This window comes from Camelina sativa, chromosome 16, assembly GCF_030686135.1.
Source record: "Camelina sativa cultivar CO46 ecotype springtype chromosome 16, ASM3068613v1".
Taxonomy (NCBI): Eukaryota; Viridiplantae; Streptophyta; class Magnoliopsida; order Brassicales; family Brassicaceae; genus Camelina; species Camelina sativa.
The window spans coordinates 25,480,200-25,506,250 of NC_141895.1; the positions used below are offsets into that span (position 1 = coordinate 25,480,200).

General features: G+C 36.3%; 4 protein-coding genes across 9 annotated transcripts; 2 read left to right on the plus strand and 2 right to left on the minus strand.

Moving 5' to 3' along the window:
* Positions 1-18: 18 nt before the first annotated feature.
* On the minus strand, positions 19-2,424 carry LOC104751929 (putative glycosyltransferase 7). The gene is made up of 2 exons (XM_010473986.3): positions 1,303-2,424; positions 19-684 (listed from the first exon to the last, which is right to left on the minus strand). Exons 1-2 carry the CDS (start codon positions 2,105-2,107, stop codon positions 122-124), a joined length of 1,368 nt encoding a protein of 455 aa, XP_010472288.1. The 5' UTR covers positions 2,108-2,424; the 3' UTR covers positions 19-121.
* A 5,174-nt stretch (positions 2,425-7,598) lies between these two features.
* On the plus strand, positions 7,599-12,412 carry LOC104751930 (putative amino-acid acetyltransferase NAGS1, chloroplastic). 6 transcript variants are annotated; one of them, XM_087492136.1, is made up of 9 exons: positions 7,599-8,310; positions 9,746-9,833; positions 10,037-10,245; positions 10,326-10,477; positions 10,573-11,005; positions 11,078-11,175; positions 11,257-11,368; positions 11,477-11,636; positions 11,727-12,412. In XM_087492136.1, the coding sequence occupies exons 1-9, from the start codon at positions 7,942-7,944 to the stop codon at positions 11,957-11,959; spliced, it is 1,854 nt and encodes a 617-aa protein (XP_087348262.1). In that variant the 5' UTR covers positions 7,599-7,941; the 3' UTR covers positions 11,960-12,412. The 6 variants fall into 6 exon arrangements, 4 of the variants coding, with proteins under 4 accessions (XP_087348262.1, XP_010472289.2, XP_087348264.1 ...); XR_015584866.1 differs by having other exon boundaries at positions 7,777-8,310; positions 11,234-11,368; XR_015584867.1 differs by lacking the exon at positions 7,599-8,310 and adding an exon at positions 9,002-9,552 and having other exon boundaries at positions 11,234-11,368.
* A 2,924-nt stretch (positions 12,413-15,336) lies between these two features.
* On the minus strand, positions 15,337-16,142 carry LOC104751933 (uncharacterized). The gene is made up of 3 exons (XM_010473990.3): positions 15,950-16,142; positions 15,709-15,819; positions 15,337-15,583 (listed from the first exon to the last, which is right to left on the minus strand). Exons 1-3 carry the CDS (start codon positions 16,049-16,051, stop codon positions 15,461-15,463), a joined length of 336 nt encoding a protein of 111 aa, XP_010472292.1. The 5' UTR covers positions 16,052-16,142; the 3' UTR covers positions 15,337-15,460.
* A 5,161-nt stretch (positions 16,143-21,303) lies between these two features.
* On the plus strand, positions 21,304-25,834 carry LOC104751934 (putative calcium-transporting ATPase 7, plasma membrane-type). Its single transcript, XM_087492918.1, has 8 exons — positions 21,304-21,632; positions 22,046-22,100; positions 22,212-24,160; positions 24,264-24,422; positions 24,501-24,672; positions 24,779-25,077; positions 25,156-25,412; positions 25,592-25,834. Exons 1-7 carry the CDS (start codon positions 21,459-21,461, stop codon positions 25,393-25,395), a joined length of 3,048 nt encoding a protein of 1,015 aa, XP_087349044.1. The 5' UTR covers positions 21,304-21,458; the 3' UTR covers positions 25,396-25,412; positions 25,592-25,834.
* The last annotated feature ends 217 nt before the right edge of the window (positions 25,835-26,051 follow it).

Sequence of the window (26,051 nt, forward strand, 5' to 3'; positions counted from 1 at the left end):
TCAAAAGATTCCGCATTATAGACCTTTCAAATTCATGGATTTCATTATAATAATAAACTCATTATAAAAGCACATCTAAAAAAAAAAGCAAAACACACAATATTAAAAAAAAACCTATAAATCACCAAGGCTCATCAGGATAATCAAACGGTACAGGTTGAAGAGGGGAAGTCTTGCCTAGATCCGAGTGTACGAAACCATACTTACGCATCACTTGATTATCAGCGAAATTAATGGCTTTGATCATCCCATTCCAACACGTGTCACCATCGTACATCTTGTTATGGTCACCACTACAAGGCTGACACCCCGTGAAATGCGTCACGAACGGTCTCCGTTTGCTACCTTTCCCGCCTCTTTCTCCTTTCAAAAACCGTTTCTCCCGAAACGCAGCGTATCCCTCGCTCACTTTCTCGGCGTGTCGTCTACGCAACGTGGCGTCTTCTCGTTCCATCTCGAGGTACCGTTCCGTTACGTTAGCGAAACCCGGTACGATCTCTAACCAGTACCCTTCGAAATAAAAGTCTCCTTCGAGGTATATCTTGGGATAATACACTTCTCTGTGTTTGTACAATAAGTAAATCAGAGCCGTTTGATCATCTGACTCTGGGAATAGCTTGTCTTTAAATATTGACCGTTGGATCTGTCCCCATTTTGCATACTCCGGACTCACTGGTCCCATACCTGCAAAGAAATATAATCAAACCAAATCGAACCTTGTTAACTGAATTCAGTTTCAATTTACACTTTAAAACCAACCATCAGCAATAGTAAAAAACATAAGAAAACTCGGTTAAAAACTACTAAACCGAGCTTAAATTTAACTGTAAATTAACGAAATTACCAAATTTTTGTCATAATATACCAGAAGTTGACTGAATTTAAACCGAAATTACCAAAGAAAATGTTATAATTTAAAAATTAAAGTGAAATTATTGAAATATACCGAAATGTACCATTCAACCATTAATCATATTCATACTCTGTAAATCTAACCAGTAAGACAAAACATAAAATCGGGTAACTGGTTCGGTTAATAGTCAACTGAATTTAAACCGAAATTACCAAAATGTTCTCATAGTTTTCAATATAATTGAATCGAAATTACTGAAATACTGTATTGAAAACCAAGCTGTATTGAAATTTAATACAAAACCAAAAATTGTATCATAATACTAAATTAAACCAAAAAATGTATTTTATAAACCAAACCGGAGTTATTAGGGTTTATGACGGTCCGGAGTCCAAAACCAACAAAACAAAACATAACTTTAATTAATTTCAAAATCAAAGGGCCCATACCTGTCCACGTGTCAATGAGCTCCATAGACCACTGACAATTCCTAATAAGAAAAACGCCGGCGTTTAACGCCGTCCAGCTCCGGTCATTATAAATCACTCCCGGCCAACCATGAACAACGAGATTATGGTCCTTATACCGTATCCACGGCAGAGAAAAATCCATATCCGTAAACAAAGCATCAGAATCAACCCACCAGATCCACTCCGCCTCGGGATGAGCAATCATCGCCGCTTTAACCGCCGGAAGCTTCGCCCAATACGAGTTCATCTTCGGGTGAAGAAGAGCGTTGCTGTAGAATATATCATGGCCATGGATCCGACAGTAATCGACTTTGTTCTTGAAGAACCGTAGCAGCAAATGGTCTCCGATCGGGTTCTTACACGGCGACGATTGCGATCCCGTTACCATAACTGTACGATTCTCAGCTCCGGGGATAAACGAAGGGTGTAGATTCAACCACCGCCTCCGTTTTTCGTCCCAGTTCTTAACCGGTTTGTCGATTGTGTAAGATAGATCCGGGTCGTCGTAGTAAACCGGATCGGTCGGGTCGTGGTTCGTATCGATGCCTTGGTAACATTTGGTGGAGGAGGAGGAATCATCGGTTTTGACGGTGAGATTTGGGGAGATTGAAGAGAAGGAGAAGAATGACCAGACGAGGATTAGTGACATGAAAGCTCCGCCGAGGAAGAGAACCACGTCGGAGAAACATATCACAGGTTTTGTTCTGGTTCCGGCGTATTTTGCCATCGGTGATGATGTTTTGTAGTAATGTTGTGATGATGATGATGTCTCAGGCGACACCATTTACCTTAGAAAAATCTTAGAGATGATGATGATACATACATAAACATAAACAATAATAAAAAAAATTGGGGACTTTTTGTTGTATAAAAGGCAATAAACTTATATTTTTTTCAATATAAACATAAATGTGATATTTAATCACTCGATTGATATATTTTACTTTAAATGTTATCAGATTTTTTCTTTTAGTAGTAAATTGAAAAATTTAAAATATAGTCAAAAAATTGAAAATTATAAATGTAATGTACTCACTTTATAGTTTTCGTGTTTTGATTGGTAGGTTTTAAAATGCCAAAAAAAAAAAGAGAAAATAATTTGGTAGGTTTTATGCAAGGGATAAGGTTTTTATTTTGTCAGAATGACATGTGATAGTGCTTTTGTAGAACCGTAGTACAGTAAACTTGAACAACGGACCGGGTCGGTTCACCGACACTGTTAAAATAGGATTTGTGTTGGTGGTTACGTGTCGGTGTCCGGTTAAAGCAAGGGCACGTGAGTTTGCTGCGATAATTTAGGGTGTAAGAAGATTACTATTCCACCCGCAATTTCTTGCTTGAATTGTTGAAAAATTGGGTTTAGTTTGGGTTTAATTTATATAAAAAACAAAGGTATAGGTCCTATAGTAGTAGTAGTATATGACCGAAAATACTGAATAAAAACATTAGTTTATGACCGAGTAGCCTGATAGATAAGTCACGAAGAGCGCACCATTTTTTGCCCATCCCATCACACAATTAATGTGGAGGCACTATATACGCTACGGAGCCATGATATGATTAATTTAGTTCGTATACCCTAAGGTTTAAATTAAACACAACATTGAAACGCTTTATACATACCGACATGCATTTTACAGAGTTGAGTAAACGGTAAACCTTTCTATGTCAGAGCATCTCCATTGGTAAAGATGTAAGGAAGTATGTTTAACATTATTTTTATGAGAAAAAATACAAATTCAAAACTAAAAACTTTCCTAAGATATAAGTAAAAAATTCATCTCCACTGGTAAAGTTGTTAATTCAAAGTTCTTAAACTTTTTTCAAAAACTTGCTTTAAACAAAGGAAGAAGAAGAAGCTTGAACTTCAAGCAAGATTCAAATTGTGCATTCAAAGGAAGAAGGTCGAACATAACCATCCAGCTCAAGCAAACGTATTGAATGTGGCAACTGAAGTCGAAGAAACTTGAACATTTGTTTCTGCACATGTTATTGATTGGTTCAATATTGTCCCCCGTGATGAAATCGATTAAATCGTCGAAGAGGGGAGAGGACGTAGAATGACCTGAAGTTTGGTGCTGTTGGTGCTGACTATACAAGGTTGAAGTTTCTCTCGGGTTGTTGGTGCTGAGTACAAGTTGATGTCGGCTTGTTGGTGTTGTTGCTCTTGGCTCTTGGCTCTTGGTCGACATTAAAAAATACTAGAAATCATGTATTATGAGCTATGGAACTTGATCGAAAATGTCAGTAAAGAAGACGTGGATGGATACAGGGTCAATTTACCTTACAATGTTGGTGAAGAATCCAATCCTCACCTAGCTCAACCTCCATCATTTTCACAACCTCTTGCACCTGCAATTACAAAAGATACCCCCTTTAGATCCTCTAAATATGAAGAACCAGTAACACTAACAACGCAAGTGAAAACGTGGAAAAAAACGAACCTTGTTTCTTGGTGTGCAGGGGAATCATTTTCAGATACCATAACAATGCGGCTCTTGTTGAATGAAGGCTTTGTGAAGGCTTTCTCGTTCAGCCAACCCTGAGACCAATTAAAAAGCCCAGCACTTTGAATCAAATACCCTCTCTACAATAGTCAATGAAAACATAAGTCTTTCAACAGTACAGTGAAACCCTTGATGGTTCTTCTCATCTGATTCATCACCAGGAGCATACTTAACTCCACAAACATCGCAATGTCTGAGAAGGAAATCGGATTGCCCCAACTCTATGTAAAATTGTTATTTTTTTCCCTTCTTTCACTAACCCTTCTTTCAATCAAAACGCAACACGTGTGCTAAGAAATTGTTTCCAAAACATCTTAGCTAAAGATATACTATTTCTTAGCATAATTCACATTTCTGATTTAATTTAATACACCTTTAATCTAACATATTTGGTAACATCCTACCAATGGAGATGACCTCATGGCGCTTGAGAAAACAGATCCTGATGTTGATAGTTAAAATAAGTTAAGGAATACGTCGGTGACAATTATTAATTAACAGAGCTATCAATTACTAGCAACTTTAAAAGCCTTGGTACTTTTTTATACTTCATAGAAAAGATGCTAAATCAGTAGCAACTTTAAAAGCCTTGGTACTTTTTTTTATTAATAAGTTAAGGAATAAGGCTTATGATATTCAGAAAACCGTAGACCGACGTACTTCAATACTTCTACGGTTTGATCAATGATATTTAGAAAACAAAAATATACACCATGAAGAGAAGACGCTGAGTAAACGAAAAGGATGAGAAAATATCACAACCTCTGAAACCGTGTACGTCATGATGATTTCCAAGAAGCAAAGTAAACGTGACATACTGGCCCTGTTCGGGAGAGAATTGCTACGACTGCTCCACAGTGCGGAGATGTGGATTACGGAAGATCATATGCGTGGAAACAAGAATGGTCAAAGATTACATTGTCCATAACTTCTCGACTAAATTATGTCGCTGGTGTCACTCGTAAAGGTGAGAATGAGATTGTGATAATGCCCAAAACCAAATGGATTCATCCTTATTCTGATGAAATGTTATGGACAGACTATTATGATCTTTAAAAAAACAAGACTAGAACAGTTAAAATCGAAAGGAACTTCAAGGGGGTAATAAGATATCAATACGAACACCAAGTTCGTATCTTTTGTGAGCCAGATCACATGGAGAATACTATGGCCTTGACGTCGTCGAGAGCACCTTTTCCAAAGAAGAAACTAGCAAATACACTGAAACTATTATTTTGTGCCGCTTCGGGTTGTTAGCCGAACAAGGCTTATATACATATGTATTTGTTAAATTCGTTCTATTAGTTTAGATATATATATTTTGTTTCATAAACGTTCCATAAATGTTTTTTGATGACTGTTTTACAATATGGTAGAATAAGATGATTAATTAAGCAAACGAAATTTCCAACAACCATAAACCAATCATAAGGATTAGAGCATATTGATGTTTGATGAACGAGACGGTAAACTAGTTTATTGCGCATCATTATTTTTTTCATGTATATGAGATATATATACTAAAGTGATTTCTCATTGTTGTTTTTTTGTTGATTCAATGATTTTCTTTTAGTTGAGATTTCAATGTCTAAAATCTAGTGTGCGGCCATAAGAAAGAGCTGCTTTGTAAATTCTTTTGTTCTTTCTTTATGCATTTATGGCTTGTAATATCTTTTAACATCAAAAAGTCGCAAACCTACTAGGTTTTGATTCAAAACGTGACTACATGTGTTAACTTTTCTATAACAGCGGTTTCATATGTATCGAAGCTGATAGATACCGAAATCACCCTCTGATTTAGGTGAAGAAACATCCTCTCAAGCTATCTTTTTTTTTTTTCGCTAAACTATAAATATCATATAAATGAACAATCAGGTTTTACAATACATATAAAACCTAACCTTTTTGAATCCTTGGCAAAAAAGATAAAAACAAGGATACAAAAAACAAACTGGGCTAAGATATTGATAGTTTAATGCAGCCACAACTCCATTAATTTTCTAAATTTTCTCATCCGTTATCTTGCAGTAATGATGTTTTTAACATCTCGGTCGATGAGCTTGAAGATTGCTTGAGCGGGGCGTGACACTTGATTGTTCAGGACGTTGTTCCTTTGCTTCCAGAGATGATAGAGAATGACTTGGACCACTACCTTCCTAAGAGTCGACGGCGCAATGCGAGAGCGTGATTTGATCCAAGAGAGGAGCTCTGGCCAGGAGCTGAACAAACGATGATGGGGATCCAGTCTGGACAGAGCTTGTCTCCAAATCTTTGAAGCAAAACAACAGGAAAGGAAAAGATGATCTCTAGTCTCCTCTTGGCTTGAGCAGATGCAGCAAACGGTGGGAATGTCAAGACCCCAGGAAACCAGTCGCTCTCTTGTCGGCAACCTGTCAGAAACCAGTCGCTCTTAAGCTATCTTAGCATTATATATGTCTTTGATGGGTGATCATGAATTCATGATGACTATGGCCATGTTCGTTTCATAATCTCAACGGCATTTGCGATTACAACTACAATTTTAAAATCACGAGATGTTGTTTGTTTAGCAATCATGCGACTAATTGCAATTTAAAAAATCGCGTCAATGATTTTTTTCTGTGATAAAAAAAATTTAGTTGCACTCGCAGGGATTGATCGCAGAGCGTTTCGTCGCAGGACCCTGCATGGGGTATGCCAGTGCCAAACGAACATCACCTATGTTAAACCATTTGGCATCTTCTCACTTTCTTCAACATCTTGGGAAGGCGGAAGACATAACACTAGAAATTTATGTCGTTGCTATAACGAGTTGATAAGTTATGGTGGGCACCAAAAGATAGTTGTTTACATGGGTCTAATGGCAAGATCTGTCCCTTATATTTCCAAGCCTCAAATCGTTCATTTTCAAAATAGGACCAGCTTTGTTTCGTTAAGAAGCCTGGATTCTTCATTTTGTTACGAGATCCCATGTTTAATATTCAAAATTATATAATTGGCTTTGAATGTTTTTACTCTTTTTCACTTTACATCTTTTGGAATATTAATTTCCTGATACGAAAAATTGGTAGATATATTCTATATCATAACTGTTAATTAACTGAGGCATATGATTGCAATTTGTGACTCAATTATTTACCTTAAGTTGGTGCATTATAGTTAAAACTAGGGTAATTAACTAGCTCAATGACTTACAAATACAGTATATACAAATAACTAAAAATGCTCAGGGCACGCCCGCATCAATGATGCTGGCTCTCCACTTCTCAAATGACATGGTTCATTGACAAAGGCCGTTCGAACTTCAAAACATGACCTTCTCTTTACAGTACACCGTACCGGTTCACACAAGTTCAAAGCTCACCACGCCAGTGGTTTGAAGTTCAAGCATCTCAACCACAATAGCTATTTCCAACTTTCCTATGTTGGGGACTGCTCAAATCACATAAACATCTTTACTAATTACAGTTCTCTCGTTTTTTTTTCCTTCTAAATCTTCATCTTATGCTCTTTTCGTTTTATCTCACAATGGCCAAGCTGATGCTTTGGCAAAAGGGGCTCTTCCTCTTCTTTGTACGCAATCTTAATTAATGAATATCACTCTTTTGACCAAAAAAAAAAAGTACTTCTATCTTGTAATCCCACCTGTGGATCTAGAATGCTTTGTTGTTTGTAATGCAATTTCTATAGTGCAGTGGACCATATAACATTTTCTCCAATATTAGACAAAAAGGTACCAAAATCATTTTAGACTAATACAAAATCATCATATAAAATATACAAATACATGGACTTAACTTCTACAGAATTCTATAATTATCCGATGGCTGGAAAAATAAATATGAGGTTCGAATTTCATCTAATCATCTCGATCGCTTTCAAATAGACACCCATGCATTACCACAATAATTAACTCAATAACCATCCAAATTGAATCCCACATCGCTCTCATTGTACATTATCTCATAAAAATCTCACTTTTCATATCCCTTTATTTTTGTCTAATCACTATTTTTTTATTGATTTAATACAAGAGTCTACGAACTAGACAAAAAAAAAGAGAATCCAACTTTTTTTTCGGTACCAAGTCATCACATCTATCATTTTCTTTTGATCTTTCTACAAAAAAAAAATGGCATATTATTGCATATCCCGACCACCGTGGGTTGGCTCACTCATCTGCGGCGAGGTTTTGGAAAACTCTGGTTTGCGATGTAAGCCGCCCGGCTCGTGGGGAAGCCCGAAGCAAATGAGATACAGTCACGTGTCTTCTTTGACGAAGCAGCAACGACGAAACTGGACCAACGTTAACGGTGGGGAAACAAAGAGCCAAACCAATTTTGGAGATTCCGGTGGGGTTGTCACCGTCGAGGAAGCGGAGCTAGTGGCGGTCCTCAGGGAGGCTCATCCGTACGTAAATCTACATAGAGACGGCATATTTGTCGTTATGTTATCGGCTGAACTACTTGACTCCGGTTCGACCCTTGACGGCATTCTCAAGGTTCATTACTATTTACTCTTTCTTTTCTTATTTTTTCACACTACTACAAGATTCCAAAACCACAAAACGCCCGTGACCAAATAAATGAACTAACTGAAAGAATTGGTAATTTCATAAATAGATAATAATATACTTATATACATAGATAAAATACCCTGTCCATTTCGATCTATAGGTTTGGTAAAAAAACGCGGCGAAACGCTGAGGTTTCTGTTTTTTACATTCAATCTTACGTAATATCTAACTAAAAAGTAATCCTACAAACAATTAAAAAGAATAATGAAAAGATACACTCGAAGAAATGATGAAAATAATAAGTCAAAAACAAACAAGTTTTCGAAAAAAAAGTTTATAAAATGGAAGAGATATAGTAAATATCACATAAAAGGCAAAAATTATATGTTTGATCAATAATTCAAGTGATATTATTAAAAAAAAAAAATCAACAATTCAAGTGAAGAAAAAACCAAAAAACTTATAATGTGCATGCTACAGTTACTATTATTGTCTTTGTTGAAAAATCTTTCTTTTTTATATAACCAGACAAAAGATACATAAATTATAATAACACGTTTGCAATGCATTTCACAAACTTTACGTAACCAACCAATCAGAAATGGTAATAATTCAAATCAGCATCTAATTGCATTTCTTGTCTTCTTACTGAACTCTCACTATCCCCCCTGACAGAGACAGATGCAACTACCGGTTCAGAAGTATAAAAACAAACCGGTTTTAACCATTTTCAATCCGTTCAATAACCGAGATTAATGCACCTGTCCACGTTTTTGATGATTCCTTCCCAAAACTTTTTCTTCTTCTTCTTCTTCTTTCCTCCACCGATCAATCCACCATTGTTTCCAAATTTATTCTGATTCTGTAAAAATTTCATATTTAAAAATGACGGAGCGAGGAGCTATGGTGGTATCATCTTCTACCTCTTACCTTCCTTTCCGATGTCCTCAACAAACAAGAAAGGATTTTGCTTTCTTCGCCCCGAGTAAGAAGAAGCTAAACACTAATCGTCAATTGGTAAAGCTTCCGTTTTGTCCGGAAGTAACGGCGGCGAAATGCAATATGTTTGATTACGCGGAAACTGGTGAGAGTTTCGTCGGTGATAAGCAGTTCGTGCGGTGGTTTCGTGAAGCTTGGCCTTATCTATGGGCTCATCGTGGCTGTACCTTTGTTGTTACTATCTCCGGAGATGTCTTAGACGGCCCTTATTGTGATCTCGTTTTAAAGGCACCCACTTGTTTCTTGTATCTCTTTTTCAAGTGTTTTTGGTTTTATGCACGCAAGGTGTTTGATTGTTTGTCTTGCTTATAAACTTCGTCTTGTGAAGCTAGTTTATGATTAATTTACTTCAGATTTCACTTTTTTTTTTTTGTGTGCAGAGGAGTCTAAAGTGAAATCATTTTGACTGACATATGTGCAGGACATAGCATTTCTTCATCACTTGGGCATAAGGTTTGTTCTAGTTCCTGGAACTCAAGTGCAAATTGACCAGCTTCTAGCTGAGAGAGGTTAGATGTTTAGTCTTGACACTTATCTTCAGCTTCTAGCTAGGTTTGTTTAGATTTATAAGATGTTAGTGATTTAGAAAAATTGATCGCCCGTGCCAAGTACTGGTATGTCATCAGTTAGTGATGGCGAATTTGCGGCCTTATTGTGATAAATATGAATCTTTGAGCTTGTTCAGAAGGAGCCTAAGGTGTATGAGTTGCAGGACGCGAGCCAACATATGTGGGTCGTTACAGAGTTACAGACTCAGCATCTCTGCAGGCTGCCAAGGAAGCTGCGGGAGCAATATCTGTAATGATTGAGGCCAAACTATCTCCTGGACCTTCCATTTACAATATACGCCGACATGGTGATAGTAGTCGTTTGCATGAAACGGGTGTTAGGGTCGACACTGGTAACTTCTTTGCAGCAAAGGTGAGTTTTCAACTTTCTTAAGATGTTAGTTTCAATGTTGATTCTTTGTCATTTTGGATCTGATTAATTTGGCATGGCAGAGAAGAGGTGTTGTTGATGGTGTTGATTTTGGAGCTACTGGTTTAGTGAAGAAGATAGATGTTGATCGGATTCGTGAGAGGCTTGATAGTGGTTCTGTAGTTTTACTGAGGAACTTGGGCCATTCCAGTTCCGGAGAAGTCTTAAACTGCAAGTATGCTCTCTTTATTAGTAAAATTTTTACATCTTAAAACCTAGAAGATATTAGTTATCTTACTCTGATATGGGGACATTACTTCTACACTGCAGTACCTATGAGGTTGCTACAGCTTGTGCTTTAGCTATAGGAGCAGATAAGCTTATTTGTATAATGGACGGTCCAGTTCTGGATGAGAATGGACATCTTGTTCGCTTCTTGACTCTCCAGGAAGCAGATACGTTAGTCAGAAAACGGGCACAACAAAGCGAGATAGCTGCCAAATACGTGAAGGCTGTTGGGGATGGAGGGATAAGTAGTTTTCCTGAACCTCTTGGTTACAATGGAATGGCCACAACTCCCAACAATTATAATGGGAGACCATTTTGGGAAAAACACACTCCAACCTTTCAGAATGGTGTTGGATTTGACAACGGAAACGGGTTGTGGTCTGGGGAGCGAGGTTTTGCTATTGGCGGTGAGGAGAGACTTAGCCGCTTAAACGGATATCTCTCTGAACTGGCTGCAGCAGCTTTCGTCTGCAGAGTGAGTCCTTGAGCTAACCCTTGTGCTCATTTTGTTTACTTCAAAGTTTCCTGACCTATTGATGTGTTGAAGGGTGGTGTCAAAAGAGTTCACTTATTGGATGGTACTATAAGCGGAGTGCTATTGTTGGAGCTTTTCAAAAGAGATGGAATGGGGACTATGGTGGCAAGGTATACACAACTGTTTTCAATTGCAAACGATTCAAAGTTTTAATCTTTCTCACAAAAGCTTATTGGCCCTTAATGTCACAGTGATGTATACGAAGGAACCCGAGAAGCGAGAGTGGAAGATCTTACTGGAATTAGGAAAATAATCAAACCTCTGGAAGAATCAGGGGCTTTAATTCGCAGAACTGATGAAGAGGTTTCCCTTTTAGCCCATAGCCTTAGCCTTAGGTTCGAAGTCTATTGTTTTGTTGTTAGGATTAAAGGTATAGTTTTTTTTTTTTTTTTTTTTTTTTTTTGTGTTCAGCTACTGCGAGCTTTGGATTCATTTGTGGTTGTGGAAAGGGAAGGACAGATTATTGCTTGTGCGGCTTTGTTCCCTTTCTTTAAAGAAAAGTGTGGAGAAGTTGCAGCTATTGCGGTTTCATCAGATTGTCGTGGACAAGGACAGGGAGATAAATTGCTCGGTATAATCATAAAACTTTTCGAGTATTATTGTGTTTACAATCTACAGTTAAAAGAAAAATCAGTTTCTTAGACTATCAAAATTTTTGCAGATTACATTGAGAAAAAAGCGTCAGCTCTCGGACTTGAGATGCTTTTTCTGCTAACAACGAGAACAGCTGACTGGTTTGTGAGACGCGGGTTTCAGGAGTGTTCAATCGAGATGATACCAGAGGCAAGACGAGAAAGAATTAATCTTTCGAGGAAATCGAAGTATTACATGGAGAAGTTATTGCCAGACAGGAGTGGGATCTCTGTTGTTCGTACATTTCAGTTTGGCCCTTGAGAGTGTCTGAGAAGAATGTAATTGACACAGAAAAATTTCGCTGAATGTCTAAGATTCTGTCGAGTTTTCAATGAATCAACAATATTTCCAGAATCAGCGAACCGGGTCATAAGACTGCACCCTTGCTGGTGTGTATCGCATGGGCAAATGTAAAATTGAGCGGTCAAAACCAGTTTGCAAATGTTATGGATGTAAAAAATGTATACTCGGCTGATCCTAGTTGTAGCAATATTATTATTCACTAGGATAGTATCTGCGCTACGCCGTGGGTTTTTCTTGTTTTGTTTTTATGAAAATCATTATTGACATAGATGTGGACAATGTTCATTAGTAATATTTTTGTTTTTAGGTTTTTGTTATTATTTGTTATTAGTTTTTTTTATTGTAATGAAATTGTAGACTAAAATCAATTTTTTTTCTTGTATCACAATGCATTGGAGCACCATTATTATTTTTATGTTTTGTTCTAAGTTTATATACGCCCTACGCCGCGAGATTATTTTAGAATTCTTTTATTTAATACAAAAATATAACTTGATTTTTTAAAAAATCATAATTTAATATAAGTTGTTTGATATCAAATATCAAAATTATTAATTTTGAGTGCAAATTCTTATCTGTTTTTCCTTATTATTTATATTTGTCATAATATTTCTTATTATTTTAATCAAATAATCTTAAATAAAATAGATAAACAACATTGTTATTATGTTTGTAAAACCAGAGAAAACAATTGCTCGAGAATGTAATTTCAATAGTCGGTTCATCATTTCTGAGAATTTGATAGCGACCCAAGTTGCTAACATAAACAATATGAGATGACATTTTAATTCACTACATGAGATCTGAGACCAATTCATAACTTTTATCATTTTTATTTTTTCATCTACACAATGGTTTTTCTCAATCTCAAGAACATCTCTTTTGATAGGTAGAGGGTCATTCTGAGTCTCATTCTCTTTTGCCATAATTGTGTTTTTTATCTTCACTATTCCTTGTTCGCTATAGAGCTTATTAACTTGGCAGATTCATTAGATTTAGCAGTAGAATACAAAATTTCAAGTATCTGAGTACACAGTAGATTTGGCCACATAACCAATAATATGTAAACATTCAAATAATCACCACAACATTATCACATAAAGCAACCGGACAAAGTAGGTTTTTATGAACTAAATAACCTGAAAGTACTTTGCACATCAAAAGAATAATAAACTGAAAATGCTTTTCTTGAAAAGTTTGAAATCATTGCCAAGAAGCTGCCTAGACATAAAATTAATAAGAGATGGAGGGACCAAGTCCAGTTTTATATCGACTTCCACTATGAATCTACAATGAAATTGGAAGCAGATACGCGGAAGCGGAAGCAGATACGCGGAAGCGGAAGCGTAGAATCAATTTAAAAAAAAAAAAATAGGAAGCGAGTACGTATTGGAAGCGTATATATATATATATAATAATTTTCAAATAATTTTTTGATATATATCAAATCTAATAATTTTTTAAAGTTCCTTATAAAATCCTATTTCATAAAACAATAAATATTCTCAAATGTTGTTGTTTAGCAAAGTTAATAAATATATTCTCACCAAAAAATAATAATGAATATACATAGAGAAAAGGAATAAAAAAATTATCTATACATATATATTGATTATTGCCTTTAAATATAGATTTAAAACATATTGAAAAAAAAAAGATACGTGTGAATTGACTACCCTAGTTGCTTCTTCTTTCTTTTTCTTCGTCCAGCCCGCCGCACACATCTGCTTTTATACTATATATTTTTTTTTAATTCAAACTCTAGATTTCTTATATTTATGGAATCAATTGAATGAAACTACATATGAGTACAGATTTAAGCCATTCAACAAGTGCTTTGGGCATATATCTTTGAAATAACAATATAAACTTGCCGTAGTGGAATTTCCAACCTTTACATATATATTTTTGATCATAATTTTTAATATCTCTGTCTATGTTAAATAAAGTTTGACTTTTAAATCCAACAAAATTAACATGAAGCTTGTTGCGTCATTTTCATTGTTCTATATGAATGATTATAAGCCCAAAGCCCAACAAAATGAAAAAAAAATGTTTTAAGAGGAAAATGACATAAAATAAAATAAATTTATTATAGGTTGAAATATGATGAGTTATATTATTTGAAATGTTTTCATTGGTTGAAGATTTTAATGATGTGTAAAGCTGAGAAGAATTTGAAATGCTGAGTTGTCATATCCTGTTAAAAAACATCCAAATTTTATTGTATTGATTTATAATTCATCATTCATCAAAAACGAATTTTTCTCAATATAATATTTTAGAATTTTATTACTAAATATTGACTTTAAGTGATTGTGGTTTAAGAGAAGATGTTTGGGTGTCGATGTAATAATAGTCTAATAGATGTAATCGAGGTGAGCATCGGACGTCGTTTTATCAAACAATCCTTAGCCCTTAGGTTTACACTTCTTCTAACAAATCAAATAAAATTTATTAAGTTCTAAAGTATTTCCTTCAAACGTTCACTATCTTCCATGAGTATTTTGAATATTTTAAGTATATAAAATTCTGATAAAGGGATTTGAATGTTTCTTTATATAATGCAGTAGGAATATCAAGAGTAAAGACTGAGCAGCCGCCATGTAATGAGGGTCGAGTCGCATACGTGTCACCTGATTTTTGTATTGATAGTATATGCACACGAGACTGCACCCTTGATGGTGTTTATAGCAGCGGCAAAATGTGGAATTGAGCGGTCAAAACCAGTTTGCAAATGTTATGGATGCAAATAGGTGTAGATTCCGCTGTTCCTAGTTGCAAGTTGCAACTATATTATTCATTGTTATAATTCATTAATATAAAAATGTAACGTCCCAAAAATTCAAAATTAATAAAAAAAACTAGAACTGAGCAAAAAAGTCGGATCCAAAGAACCAACGATATTTAACTTTAATATAATATAATTATCCAAAATTAAATTATAAATCCAAATATATCAATTAGTTATATATTTAAGTAACCAAAATATCCAATTTTTTTTTTTTAATATTTGTCAAAGTTTAGCCAAAATTATTCAAAGTTTATTTTTTTGTTATCAGTTGTTTCAGGTATAGAATTCTTGAATTTGTCTTCCGAACCGACTCGAATCCGACAAGAACCGAACTGAATGTTGTACAATTACCAATATCTAATTCATAAATCCGGAAACCCCCGAATCCGATTGGATCCTACTCAAACTCGGACCCATTACTCATAAGCCCTATGGAACCTTGCCTCTCTTTGTTAGTGAGTTTTCACGTGGGAATCACTTGTCAACAAAAAGATGACACTAACACAAAAGAATAAGCTCTAATATTATGGTCAAGGACGTATAATAGAAATAACACAATGTCATATAATATTATTTCACGCTGATTTAAGTCTTTATTAGAACATTAATTCATAAAGAAGGAAACTATATCACAACATAACATATGAAATACTGATTGTATATACTTAAGGATTGGATTTAAGTGCTTGCTGTTTAGAAGGAAATGTTTGGGTGTAGATGTAATCGAGGTGGGCATCCGACGTCGTTTTCATCAAACAATCCTCAGTTTCACACTTCTTCTCCATCTCCTACAACCAAATAAAATAAAGTTAATTACTTAGTTCTAATTTATGTCCTTCAAAGGTTCGTTATGTTCCATGTAGGAGCATTTTAGGTGTATTGATAAAGAAGTTGGGTATAATTAAAGACTGACGTTAGCTGCATGCGGTTTAGGAGAAGATGGTTGGGTATAGATGTAATCGAGGTGAGCATCCGAGGTTGATTTCATCAAACACTTCTCCGTTTCACATTTCTTCTCCATCTCCTTCATAAAATTAAAATAAATTTTATAAATCAACCATATGGTAAAAAGAATATAATGCATTAAATTGTCCTCCTAAATATAAACATTCAACAAAAATATTTTGGGTTTTCCCAAGAGAACGAGTAGTTACAATAGATTTGTTCCGGAGAGTCGAGTCGGGACGAGCCACTGAAGCTATAACCATGAAGCTAAGTAAAAGTGCTGCAACAACGAGAATGTTAATCTTTGACATGGTTTCTTCTTCTTTAATCCTTTTCTTTTTCTCTCTCTCTCTTTTTTTTTTGTTTGGCTTGGTTTGTGATATTTTATATATATATATATATATATATATATATATATATATATATATGTGTGTGTTTCAAAGAAAGAGTCATATTTTATAAGGCTAAATTTTGTAAGATACTTATAATATTTTTCCTTTTATTGCAAAAAAACTATCCAACTCTTTAATTTTAATGGATATGTATTAATAACTTTTTCTATTGCAAAAATGGCATGTTTTATCCAAAAGGAGAAATAAGTTATTTGTATATCAATGCATTTTTGGTAAAACATTTAAATCTTCTTAATGCATTAGATTTCTAACTTTTTGTTACATAGTCAATTTTACCACCACTCTCGTTCGGTACGCTCATCCAGTCATCATACTACTAGAAATGAATCCTCTAGTTAACTTCCATGAGATAACAACAACTAATCTCTTTACCAAAAGGACACATAAAAGTTAACAAAAAGGCAATCTGAAAGTATTCATGTGGGTGAGATTTTCTTTTTTCCAGTCAGGATTTTAAGTAATCATTATGCTAATGTTAGGATAGGAATAAATTCAATCATTATATTTTGATAGTATCTCATTATTTAGAAAAGGTACATATGATGCAGTTTTGAATATAAGAGTTATATGCTTGCTTTATGTATAGTATGAGTTTTTGAACTAGTACATCCTATAAGATAGAAAAACTTGTTTTATAAGAATCACTCTCTTATTATTGCTTAGAAAATAACTTAAAACTAAACAATGTTTGCACTCTTTCTCATATCAATGTCACACCTCAACAATTGATATATATAGTGCTTTTATATCATATTTCTATTAGAACTAGATAACTCCTATTTCTAGTAGGATTGTGCTTAGCCCCTCTTGTCCTTATTACTCCTTTGTAAGGATATCTTGGACCTTAAGTCTTTGAAGTTTATCCAACATTTCCCCCCTTAAACTTCAAATTCTCTTTGCTTACTTCATGAACACCTATCAAGCTCCTCATTTCTTCAAAATTCACTCTAGCCAAAGCTTTAGTCAGAATATCAGCCTTCTGTTCCATTCCAGGAATGTGCTCCACACGAATGAGCTCTCTCTCAATGCATTCTCGCACAAAGAAGTATCGCTTATGTATGTGCTTGCTTCTCCCATGAAATACTGGGTTCTTCGCAAGTGCAATTGCAGACTTGTTGTCAACATACATCATGATTTGAGCTTCCTTCTTCCCTGTGACTTCACTCAAAAGATCCTGAAGCCATATTGCTTGCTTTGCTCCTTCTGTTGCAGCCATAAACTCGACCTCACATGAAGATAAAGCGACTGTGTCTTGCTTCCGTGTACACCATGTAATCGGAGTATCACCAAAGAGGAATAAATGTCCAGTAGTACTCCTCCCATCATCTTGATCTACGTTGTGACTGCTGTCACTGAAACCAACGATCTCCTTTAAGCCTCCACGCTTATACTTGAGACCATAAGACGTCGTTCCTCTGAGATAACGCATGATCTGTTTTATGATCTCTCCATGAGACTTCCGCGGGCTCTGCATATATCTGCTTACAACACTCACCGCAAAAGACAAGTCAGGTCGAGTGTGTAAGAGATATCTCAAACAACCAACGTTTCTTCTGAACCGAGTAGGATCTATCTCTGTTTCACCAAGTGACTTAGAGACCTGCAACCCAAACTCCATTGGAATCACTGTCGAGTTGAAGTCTTGAAGTACTGCTTCTTTTAAAATCCTCCGTGCATATCCTTCTTGCTTGATAGTGATACCATCAGCTCCTTGATGTACCTCAATACCAAGGTAGTAGGTGAGTCTACCTAGATCAGACATCTCAAATTTTGAAGACATCCCTTCCTTGAACTCCTTAAATGCTCTAAGGTTGTTACCTGTGATAAACAAATCGTCCACATACACAGCAACAATCAGTAGATCACCTCCTTTCTCCTTTCGATACACAACAGTCTCCTTTAAACATCTCTTGAAGCTCATCTCCTTCAAGATTTGATCCAACTTAGTGTTCCAAGCTCGTGGAGCTTGTCTTAAGCCATATAGAGCTTTTGTCAACTTATAAACTCTATGTTTTTCCCCCTTGATCTCAAAACCTTCTGGTTGATCTACATAGATATCCTCTTTCAACTCACCATGTAAGAATGTCGTTTTTACATCTAAATGATGGATCTCCCATCCATCCGATGCAGCTAATCCTATCAACATCCTTATAGTCTCCATACGAGCTACAAGGGCAAAAGCCACTTCATAATCAACTCCACTTTCTTGCACATAGCCCTTTGCAACAAGCCTAGCCTTGTACTTGTTCACTGTTCCGTCTGCATTTCTTTTGATTTTGAAAACCCACTTGAGACCAATTACCTTCACACCTTGTGGTCTATCAACAAGGAACCAAGTCTTGTTTTTGTTGATAGAATCGATCTCATCCTTGCAAGCTAACCTCCACACTTGCTGCCCTTTTGCATCTTCATAAAATTGTGGCTCATCATTGATCATCAAAAGTAATATCTCACTTTCGATTGATGCTAACAACACATAGTCATCAAGATTCTTTGGTTTCTTAACTTGCCGTTCTGATCTTCTTAGAGTCGGTTGTTGACTGTCTTGAACAACAACATTCTCGTTGTTGTCTCTACTTTCTCGAGACATATCGGTTTCTGATTCTGCTTCATCCTTGTCTTGCTCTGCAGAATTCGACGATACTGGACCACTACCAACATCTTCTATATCACCCCAACGCATATGAAACATTCCAGGTTCTCTGTTTTCATTATCTTCTGTTCTGCTCCAACTTCACTTGTTGTTTTCATTGAAAACTACATCCCTGCTGACCACAATTCTCCTTGTAGACGGATTGAACAGTCGATAAGCCTTGGATCCATGCTCGATTCCAAGGTGTACTAAAGACTGTGATCGATCGTCCAACTTCTTAAGACCTGCAGTATCAGTTTTTGCATAAGCTATACACCCAAATACTCTTAGATGTTCTATGTTTGGTTTTCTCTCTCGCAAACATTCATATGGTGTGATGTTATTCAGCGCCTTAGTAGGTATCCGATTGATTACATATGTACTGTGACGTACTCCTTCTCCCCAAAGGTAATTCGGTACCTCCATAGCCTTGAGAATGCTCCTTGTCATCTCCATCAGGGTCTTGTTTCTTCTTTCGACCACACCATTCTGCTGTGGAGTGTACGGAGCTGTCAAGTGTCTCTTAATCCCATTTGTTTCACAAAAAACATTGAACTCGTTTGATGTGAATTTTCCTCCTCTATCAGTCCTAAGAGTGATGATCTCCTTTTCAACACTCTTAAATGCCTTGAAGCTTCCAAACGCATCACTTTTTTCCTTTAACAAGATAGACCACATGTATCTTGAAAAATCATCCACAATAACAAAAATATATCTGTTATGTGCGAGTGTTGCAGGTGATATTGGCCCGCATAAATCAGTGTGAAGAAGCTCCAAAGGTTTAGAGGCTCTATAATTCGTAGCTTTTGGGAATGATTGTCGAGTTTGCTTCCCAACGAGACAAGACTCGCACAACATCTTCTCGTCTCTTACCTAAGACAAACCGAGAACCATCTTTTGTTGGAACATAACCTTGATTGTTCTGAAATTTATGTGACCAAGCCTTGCATGCCACTTCCAGGTATCATCCTCGATACGTGTGTGTAAACAAACCGGTCTTCCAACTTTTAGAATAATTTTGTACAGCCTATTAGTCGATCTCACAACCCTCACCAACAACCTGTCACTCGGATCGTGAACTGTTAACCAGTTTTGTCTCATACGAACGTCGCAGCCAACCTCTGTAGCCTGACCCAGGCTCAAAATATTGCTTTTGAGGTCAGGAATATAGTAGATATCATTCACTAAAACCTGTTCCTCACCATTGCTTTGAAAAATTATAGAACCTTTTCCTTTTATTTCCACACAAGACCCATCTCCAAACTTCACTTTGCCTCCAATGTTCTCATTAAGCTCAGAGAAATAATCCTTATGACCTGTCATATGATTACTAGCTCCATTGTCTAAATACCACATCCCATCCTCCTTGGTGTAGTTTCTTGGAATTACCCTTTCTTCATTCAAAAAAACAATTTCATGCATGAACAGAGCTTTATCCGCTTCCTCTGTTTCCAATGCTTCTACCTTGTTTGCTTCTTGAACTTTCTGAGTTTTCTCCGGACAGTGCGAGGCATAGTGACCAGGTTTGTCACATCGAAAACAGATGATGAACTTCTCCTTCTTTTCTTGAGTTTGGTTTTGCTCAGTGTTAGATCGATCGTGTGTGTTATACTGATTGTTAAACTGCGAATTATTTCTTCCTCTACCTCTTCCTCGGTAACCTCTTCCTCCGTAGCCTCTCCCTCTACCACGTCCTCTACCTCGAAAGCTAGATAACTCCTCAACAATTTCTCTTTCTCATATCAATGTCACACCTCAACAATTGATATATATAGTGCTTTTATATCCTATTTCTATTAGAACTAGATAACTCTTGATTCTAGTAGGATTGTGCTTAGCCCCTTTTGTTCTTAATTATCACTCCTTTGTAAAATATCTTGGGCTTAAGTCTTTGAAGTTTATCCGACACATCCGTTGTTTGAATATGATCTTATCGCCAATATGCATAGCGGACACTGAAATTTATTGGCTGGGGGTTAGAACATATGTGAAAATCTAGATTTCTATGGTCAATAAAGTTGAGACTAACTTATGTGAACTTTTAAAAGTCATCATTTCAAGTGTTCTAGCTTTTCACGTGTTCCTTACAAGTTCCAAGAAGGCACGACTAAGAACACTGATTTATCTATTCATTTAGTTTTAAAGCATAACGATTAAACAACGTATTTACCTGCCACTTCTCTTCACGAATCCTACGATATTTTAATCTTTAACAATAATGATGATAGTGTACGCTTCTGCGCTTCATGTCCTGCATGAATGTATCAACTATATAATTTTAACGTTCATGTTTAATTTTAACGTTAAGTTTAATTTTTCTATTGCATGTTTGTTTTTATAAATTTAAAAAGAATCGAATGTTTTGGGGTTTGATTGAGATAGTTGAGCTCACGAAATAAAAAGGACTCGACTTAGCTTAATTCAAGGAAAGCATGAAAGAGAGTTTTGGCTTAGCATAACACAAGGACTGGGTCCAATTTCTCAAAGCTTAAAATAAAAACCACAGATCTTAAAACTCGCCTTTTGTATATTCTTCCTCCATTTAATTTGCGATTCTTCTGCATGCTTCTTTCTTTCTCTCCCACATTTTTTTCTTCCAAAACAAAACATTAAGAAGAAAATATTAATCAAATTAAAGAAAATAGCTAGACATATTGAAGCTGGAAAAGAGAAATGGAGAGTTACCTCAACTCGAATTTCGACGTTAAGGCGAAGCATTCGTCGGAGGAAGTGCTCGAAAAATGGCGGAATCTTTGCAGCGTCGTCAAGAACCCGAAACGTCGGTTTCGCTTCACAGCCAATATCTCCAAGCGTTACGAAGCCGCTGCCATGCGTCGTACCAACCAGGTCTTCTTTTGGTTCTTTTATGTCTATTGATTTTACAAAAATTTGAGATTATGTAACCATTCCAAGGTTTTTAAAAACGGTATGGTAGCTTTTAAACATTTTAAATTTGGCTCCTTAGACTTTTTTTTTTCGGTTTTCACTGTGTTTATCTCTATATATATATGTAGTTTTTTAATATCCAAATTCTTTTCAAAGAAAAAATGGATATTAACTCTATAATTTACTGACCTTTTTTATAGATATTTTTAACGTTTAGAAAAAAACCGCGCTTTTTTTTTTTTTTTTTTTTTTTTTTTTTGTGTACCCAACATTGTAACGCATCTAACTTGAGATTGAGTATATAGCTTTCTCTGTTTAAATTATTTTATTTACCCTCAAAATTTTATTTAATAATTTGCTATATATATATACAGGAGAAATTAAGGGTTGCAGTTCTTGTGTCAAAAGCCGCATTCCAGTTTATCTCTGGTGAGTAATTAATCTGAGACAGAGGAAACTTTAGAGCTTTTATTATTATTTATTTTTGGCATTTGTTTCAAAAAGTGTATTGTTCTTGATTTTGAACTTTTTGTTTTTCAGGTGTTTCTCCAAGTGACTACAAGGTTCCTGAAGAAGTTAAAGCTGCAGGGTTTGAGATTTGTGCGGATGAGTTAGGATCAATAGTTGAAGGTCATGATGTGAAGAAGCTTAAGTTCCATGGTGGAGTTGATGGTCTTTCAGGTAAGCTTAAGGCATGTCCCAATGCTGGTCTCTCAACAAATGAATCTGACCAGTTGAGCAAGCGACAAGAGCTTTTTGGAATCAACAAGTTTGCAGAGAGTGAATTAAGAAGTTTTTGGGTGTTTGTTTGGGAAGCACTTCAAGACATGACTCTTATGATTCTAGGAGTTTGCGCTTTCGTGTCTTTGATAGTTGGTATTGCAACTGAAGGATGGCCTCAAGGCTCACATGATGGTCTTGGCATTGTTGCTAGTATCCTTTTGGTTGTGTTTGTGACAGCAACAAGTGATTACAGACAGTCTTTGCAGTTCCGGGATTTGGATAAGGAGAAGAAGAAGATTACTGTTCAAGTTACGCGAAACGGGTTTAGACAGAAGATGTCTATATATTATCTGCTCCCTGGTGACGTTGTTCATCTTGCTATCGGAGATCAAGTTCCCGCGGATGGTCTTTTCCTCTCGGGGTTCTCTGTTGTCATAGATGAATCGAGTTTGACAGGAGAGAGTGAGCCTGTGATGGTGAGTGCACAAAACCCTTTCCTTCTCTCTGGAACCAAAGTTCAAGATGGGTCATGTAAGATGTTGGTTACAACAGTTGGGATGAGAACTCAATGGGGAAAGCTAATGGCAACTCTTAGTGAAGGAGGCGATGACGAAACTCCATTGCAGGTGAAACTTAATGGAGTTGCAACCATCATTGGTAAAATTGGTCTTTTCTTCGCTATTGTTACCTTTGCAGTTTTGGTGCAAGGAATGTTTATGAGGAAGGTTTCATTGGGAACTCACTGGAGATGGTCTGGAGATGAAGCGTTAGAGCTTTTGGAATATTTTGCTATTGCTGTGACAATTGTTGTTGTTGCGGTTCCTGAAGGGTTACCATTAGCTGTCACACTTAGCCTCGCGTTTGCGATGAAGAAGATGATGAATGATAAAGCGCTTGTTCGACATTTGGCAGCTTGTGAGACAATGGGATCTGCAACTACTATATGCAGTGACAAGACTGGTACATTAACAACAAATCACATGACTGTTGTGAAATCTTGCATTTGTATGAATGTTCAAGATGTAGCAAGCAAAAGTTCTAGCTTGCAATCTGATATTCCTGAAGCTGCTTTGAAACTATTGCTCCAGTCGATTTTTAATAATACCGGTGGGGAAGTTGTTGTGAACGAACATGGCAAGACAGAGATATTGGGAACACCAACAGAGACTGCTATATTGGAATTAGGACTATCTCTTGGAGGTAAGTTTCAAGAAGAGAGACAATCTTACAAAGTTATCAAAGTTGAGCCTTTTAACTCAACAAAGAAAAGAATGGGAGTAGTCATTGAGATCCCTGAAGGAGGACGTGTTCGCGCTCACACCAAAGGAGCTTCCGAGATTGTTTTAGCAGCTTGCGATAAAGTTATCAACTCAAGTGGTGAGGTTGTTCCGCTTGATGAAGAATCTATCAAGTACTTGAATGTTACAATAAATGACTTTGCAAATGAAGCTCTTCGTACTCTTTGCCTTGCCTATATGGATATCGAAAACGGGTTTTCTGCTGATGAAGGCATTCCAGCCTCAGGGTTTACTTGCATAGGGATTGTTGGTATCAAAGACCCTGTTCGTCCTGGAGTCAGGGAGTCCGTGGAGCTTTGTCGCCGTGCCGGTATTATGGTGAGAATGGTTACAGGAGATAACATTAATACCGCAAAAGCTATTGCTAGGGAATGTGGTATCCTCACTGATGATGGTATAGCCATTGAAGGTCCTGTCTTTAGAGAAAAAAATCAAGAAGAGATGCTTGAACTCATTCCCAAGATTCAGGTAACCGTTTCTTGATTTAACCTTTAAAAAAAACATTTAACCATTTTAACCTTCACTTTATATTATTCTAGGACTTAAACCAGATTTTGTTTTTTTTTACTAGGTGATGGCTCGTTCGTCGCCCATGGACAAGCATACACTCGTGAAGCAGTTAAGGACCACTTTTGACGAAGTTGTTGCTGTGACTGGTGATGGTACAAACGATGCACCAGCACTCCACGAGGCGGACATAGGATTAGCTATGGGGATTGCCGGAACTGAAGTGAGTATGATATATCGAAAAAAGACTAATGTTAATAATTATGAAAACGACTCAAACTTTTTTTGAAAACTATTTTAGGTAGCAAAAGAGAGCGCAGATGTCATCATTCTAGACGACAATTTCAGCACAATCGTTACGGTGGCGAAGTGGGGACGTTCTGTTTACATTAACATTCAGAAGTTTGTGCAGTTTCAGTTAACAGTCAATGTTGTTGCACTCATTGTTAACTTCTCTTCAGCTTGCTTGACTGGTAAGTTAAAGGAATAGGCTGATTCAGTTTTATTCAAATTTTTATTTTCTACTATTTTGTTCTGTTGTAGTTTCCATCTTTACTTTGTTTATGCGTTAATTCACAGGAAGTGCTCCTCTAACTGCTGTTCAACTACTTTGGGTCAACATGATAATGGACACACTTGGAGCTCTTGCTCTAGCTACAGAGCCTCCGAACAATGAGCTAATGAAACGTATGCCAGTTGGGAGGAGAGGGAATTTCATCACCAACGCGATGTGGAGAAATATCTTAGGACAATCCGTGTACCAATTCGTTATCATTTGGTTCCTACAGGCCAAAGGGAAGTCTATGTTTGGTCTTGTTGGTCCTGAATCTACTCTTGTATTGAACACACTTATCTTCAACTGCTTTGTCTTCTGTCAGGTAAAAATACTCATAACTTAGACTCACTTGAAGCTTTTGTGGTATGATAAATTGTGTGGATTGTTGTTGATGTTACAGGTCTTCAATGAAGTAAGCTCGCGGGAGATGGAAGAGATCGATGTTTTGAAAGGCATACTCGACAACTATGTTTTTGTGGTTGTCATTGGTGCAACAGTTTTCTTTCAGATCATAATCATTGAGTTCTTGGGCACATTTGCAAGCACCACACCACTTACAATAGTCCAATGGTTCTTCAGCATACTCGTTGGCTTCTTGGGCATGCCGATCGCTGTTGGCTTGAAGAAAATACCTGTGTGATTGAAGACATAATGCCGGTAATAATCTTGCTTATAGAAACAGAAGTTACTATTGACACATGCAAAATTTTCACAAAGCTTTTGCCTTTTTGCATTTCTTTTTTTTTCGTTTGTTTACATTGTTGACTAAGTTTGTGTTACATAGGCTAATGACAATTAATCTACTCATCTATTTCTTTTGTTTCTTTGTTCTTGAGATGAATCCATGCTATCAAAACCAAATACAAAACCAAAAACAAAAACAGAAACTTGGACTAGACCGAGACTTGCCGAGAAAAAAGAAGAGTGACGGTTAAAAAAGTTAAAGAACAGAGAAGAAAGTGACCATACTGTATTTTTAAACTTAATTAAGAGCCCTCTCTCTCTAAAGTCTAAATTTATGTAGCTTCTTTGGTGGAGCCTTCATTGTGACACTATCAAATATAAAGAGATACTACCATATATCATGTGAATCTCAGTTGTTAGAATATGAAGGGATTGTTAGGCTACGAAAGTCAAAATGTCAGTCACAAAGATATTATTGTGCCCGTTGTTTTATATTCCAAATTTCTAAATCGTGTTTCGACATAATCCTTTAAAATATGTCCGCAAGATAATCTTTTAAAATAAAATAAAAGCTACTAGCATAAATAATACATTGAGATGTGAAAAAATCGA

Coding starts and splice junctions, on each gene's coding strand:
- LOC104751929 (XM_010473986.3), bottom strand. CDS start 2,107: ATGGTGTCGCCTGAGACATCATCATCATCACAACATTACTACAAAACA. Junction 685..1,302: donor GCTCATTGACACGTGGACAG/GTATGGGCCCTT, acceptor ATTTCTTTGCAG/GTATGGGACCAGTGAGTCCG.
- LOC104751930 (XM_087492136.1), top strand. CDS start 7,942: ATGGCATATTATTGCATATCCCGACCACCGTGGGTTGGCTCACTCATC. Junction 10,478..10,572: donor GGAGAAGTCTTAAACTGCAA/GTATGCTCTCTT, acceptor TCTACACTGCAG/TACCTATGAGGTTGCTACAG. Junction 11,176..11,256: donor ATGGGGACTATGGTGGCAAG/GTATACACAACT, acceptor TTAATGTCACAG/TGATGTATACGAAGGAACCC.
- LOC104751933 (XM_010473990.3), bottom strand. CDS start 16,051: ATGTCAAAGATTAACATTCTCGTTGTTGCAGCACTTTTACTTAGCTTC. Junction 15,820..15,949: donor CTCTCCGGAACAAATCTATT/GTAACTACTCGT, acceptor AATTTTATGAAG/GAGATGGAGAAGAAATGTGA. Junction 15,584..15,708: donor CTAAACCGCATGCAGCTAAC/GTCAGTCTTTAA, acceptor ATTTGGTTGTAG/GAGATGGAGAAGAAGTGTGA.
- LOC104751934 (XM_087492918.1), top strand. CDS start 21,459: ATGGAGAGTTACCTCAACTCGAATTTCGACGTTAAGGCGAAGCATTCG. Junction 21,633..22,045: donor CCATGCGTCGTACCAACCAG/GTCTTCTTTTGG, acceptor ATATATATACAG/GAGAAATTAAGGGTTGCAGT. Junction 22,101..22,211: donor CGCATTCCAGTTTATCTCTG/GTGAGTAATTAA, acceptor TTTGTTTTTCAG/GTGTTTCTCCAAGTGACTAC.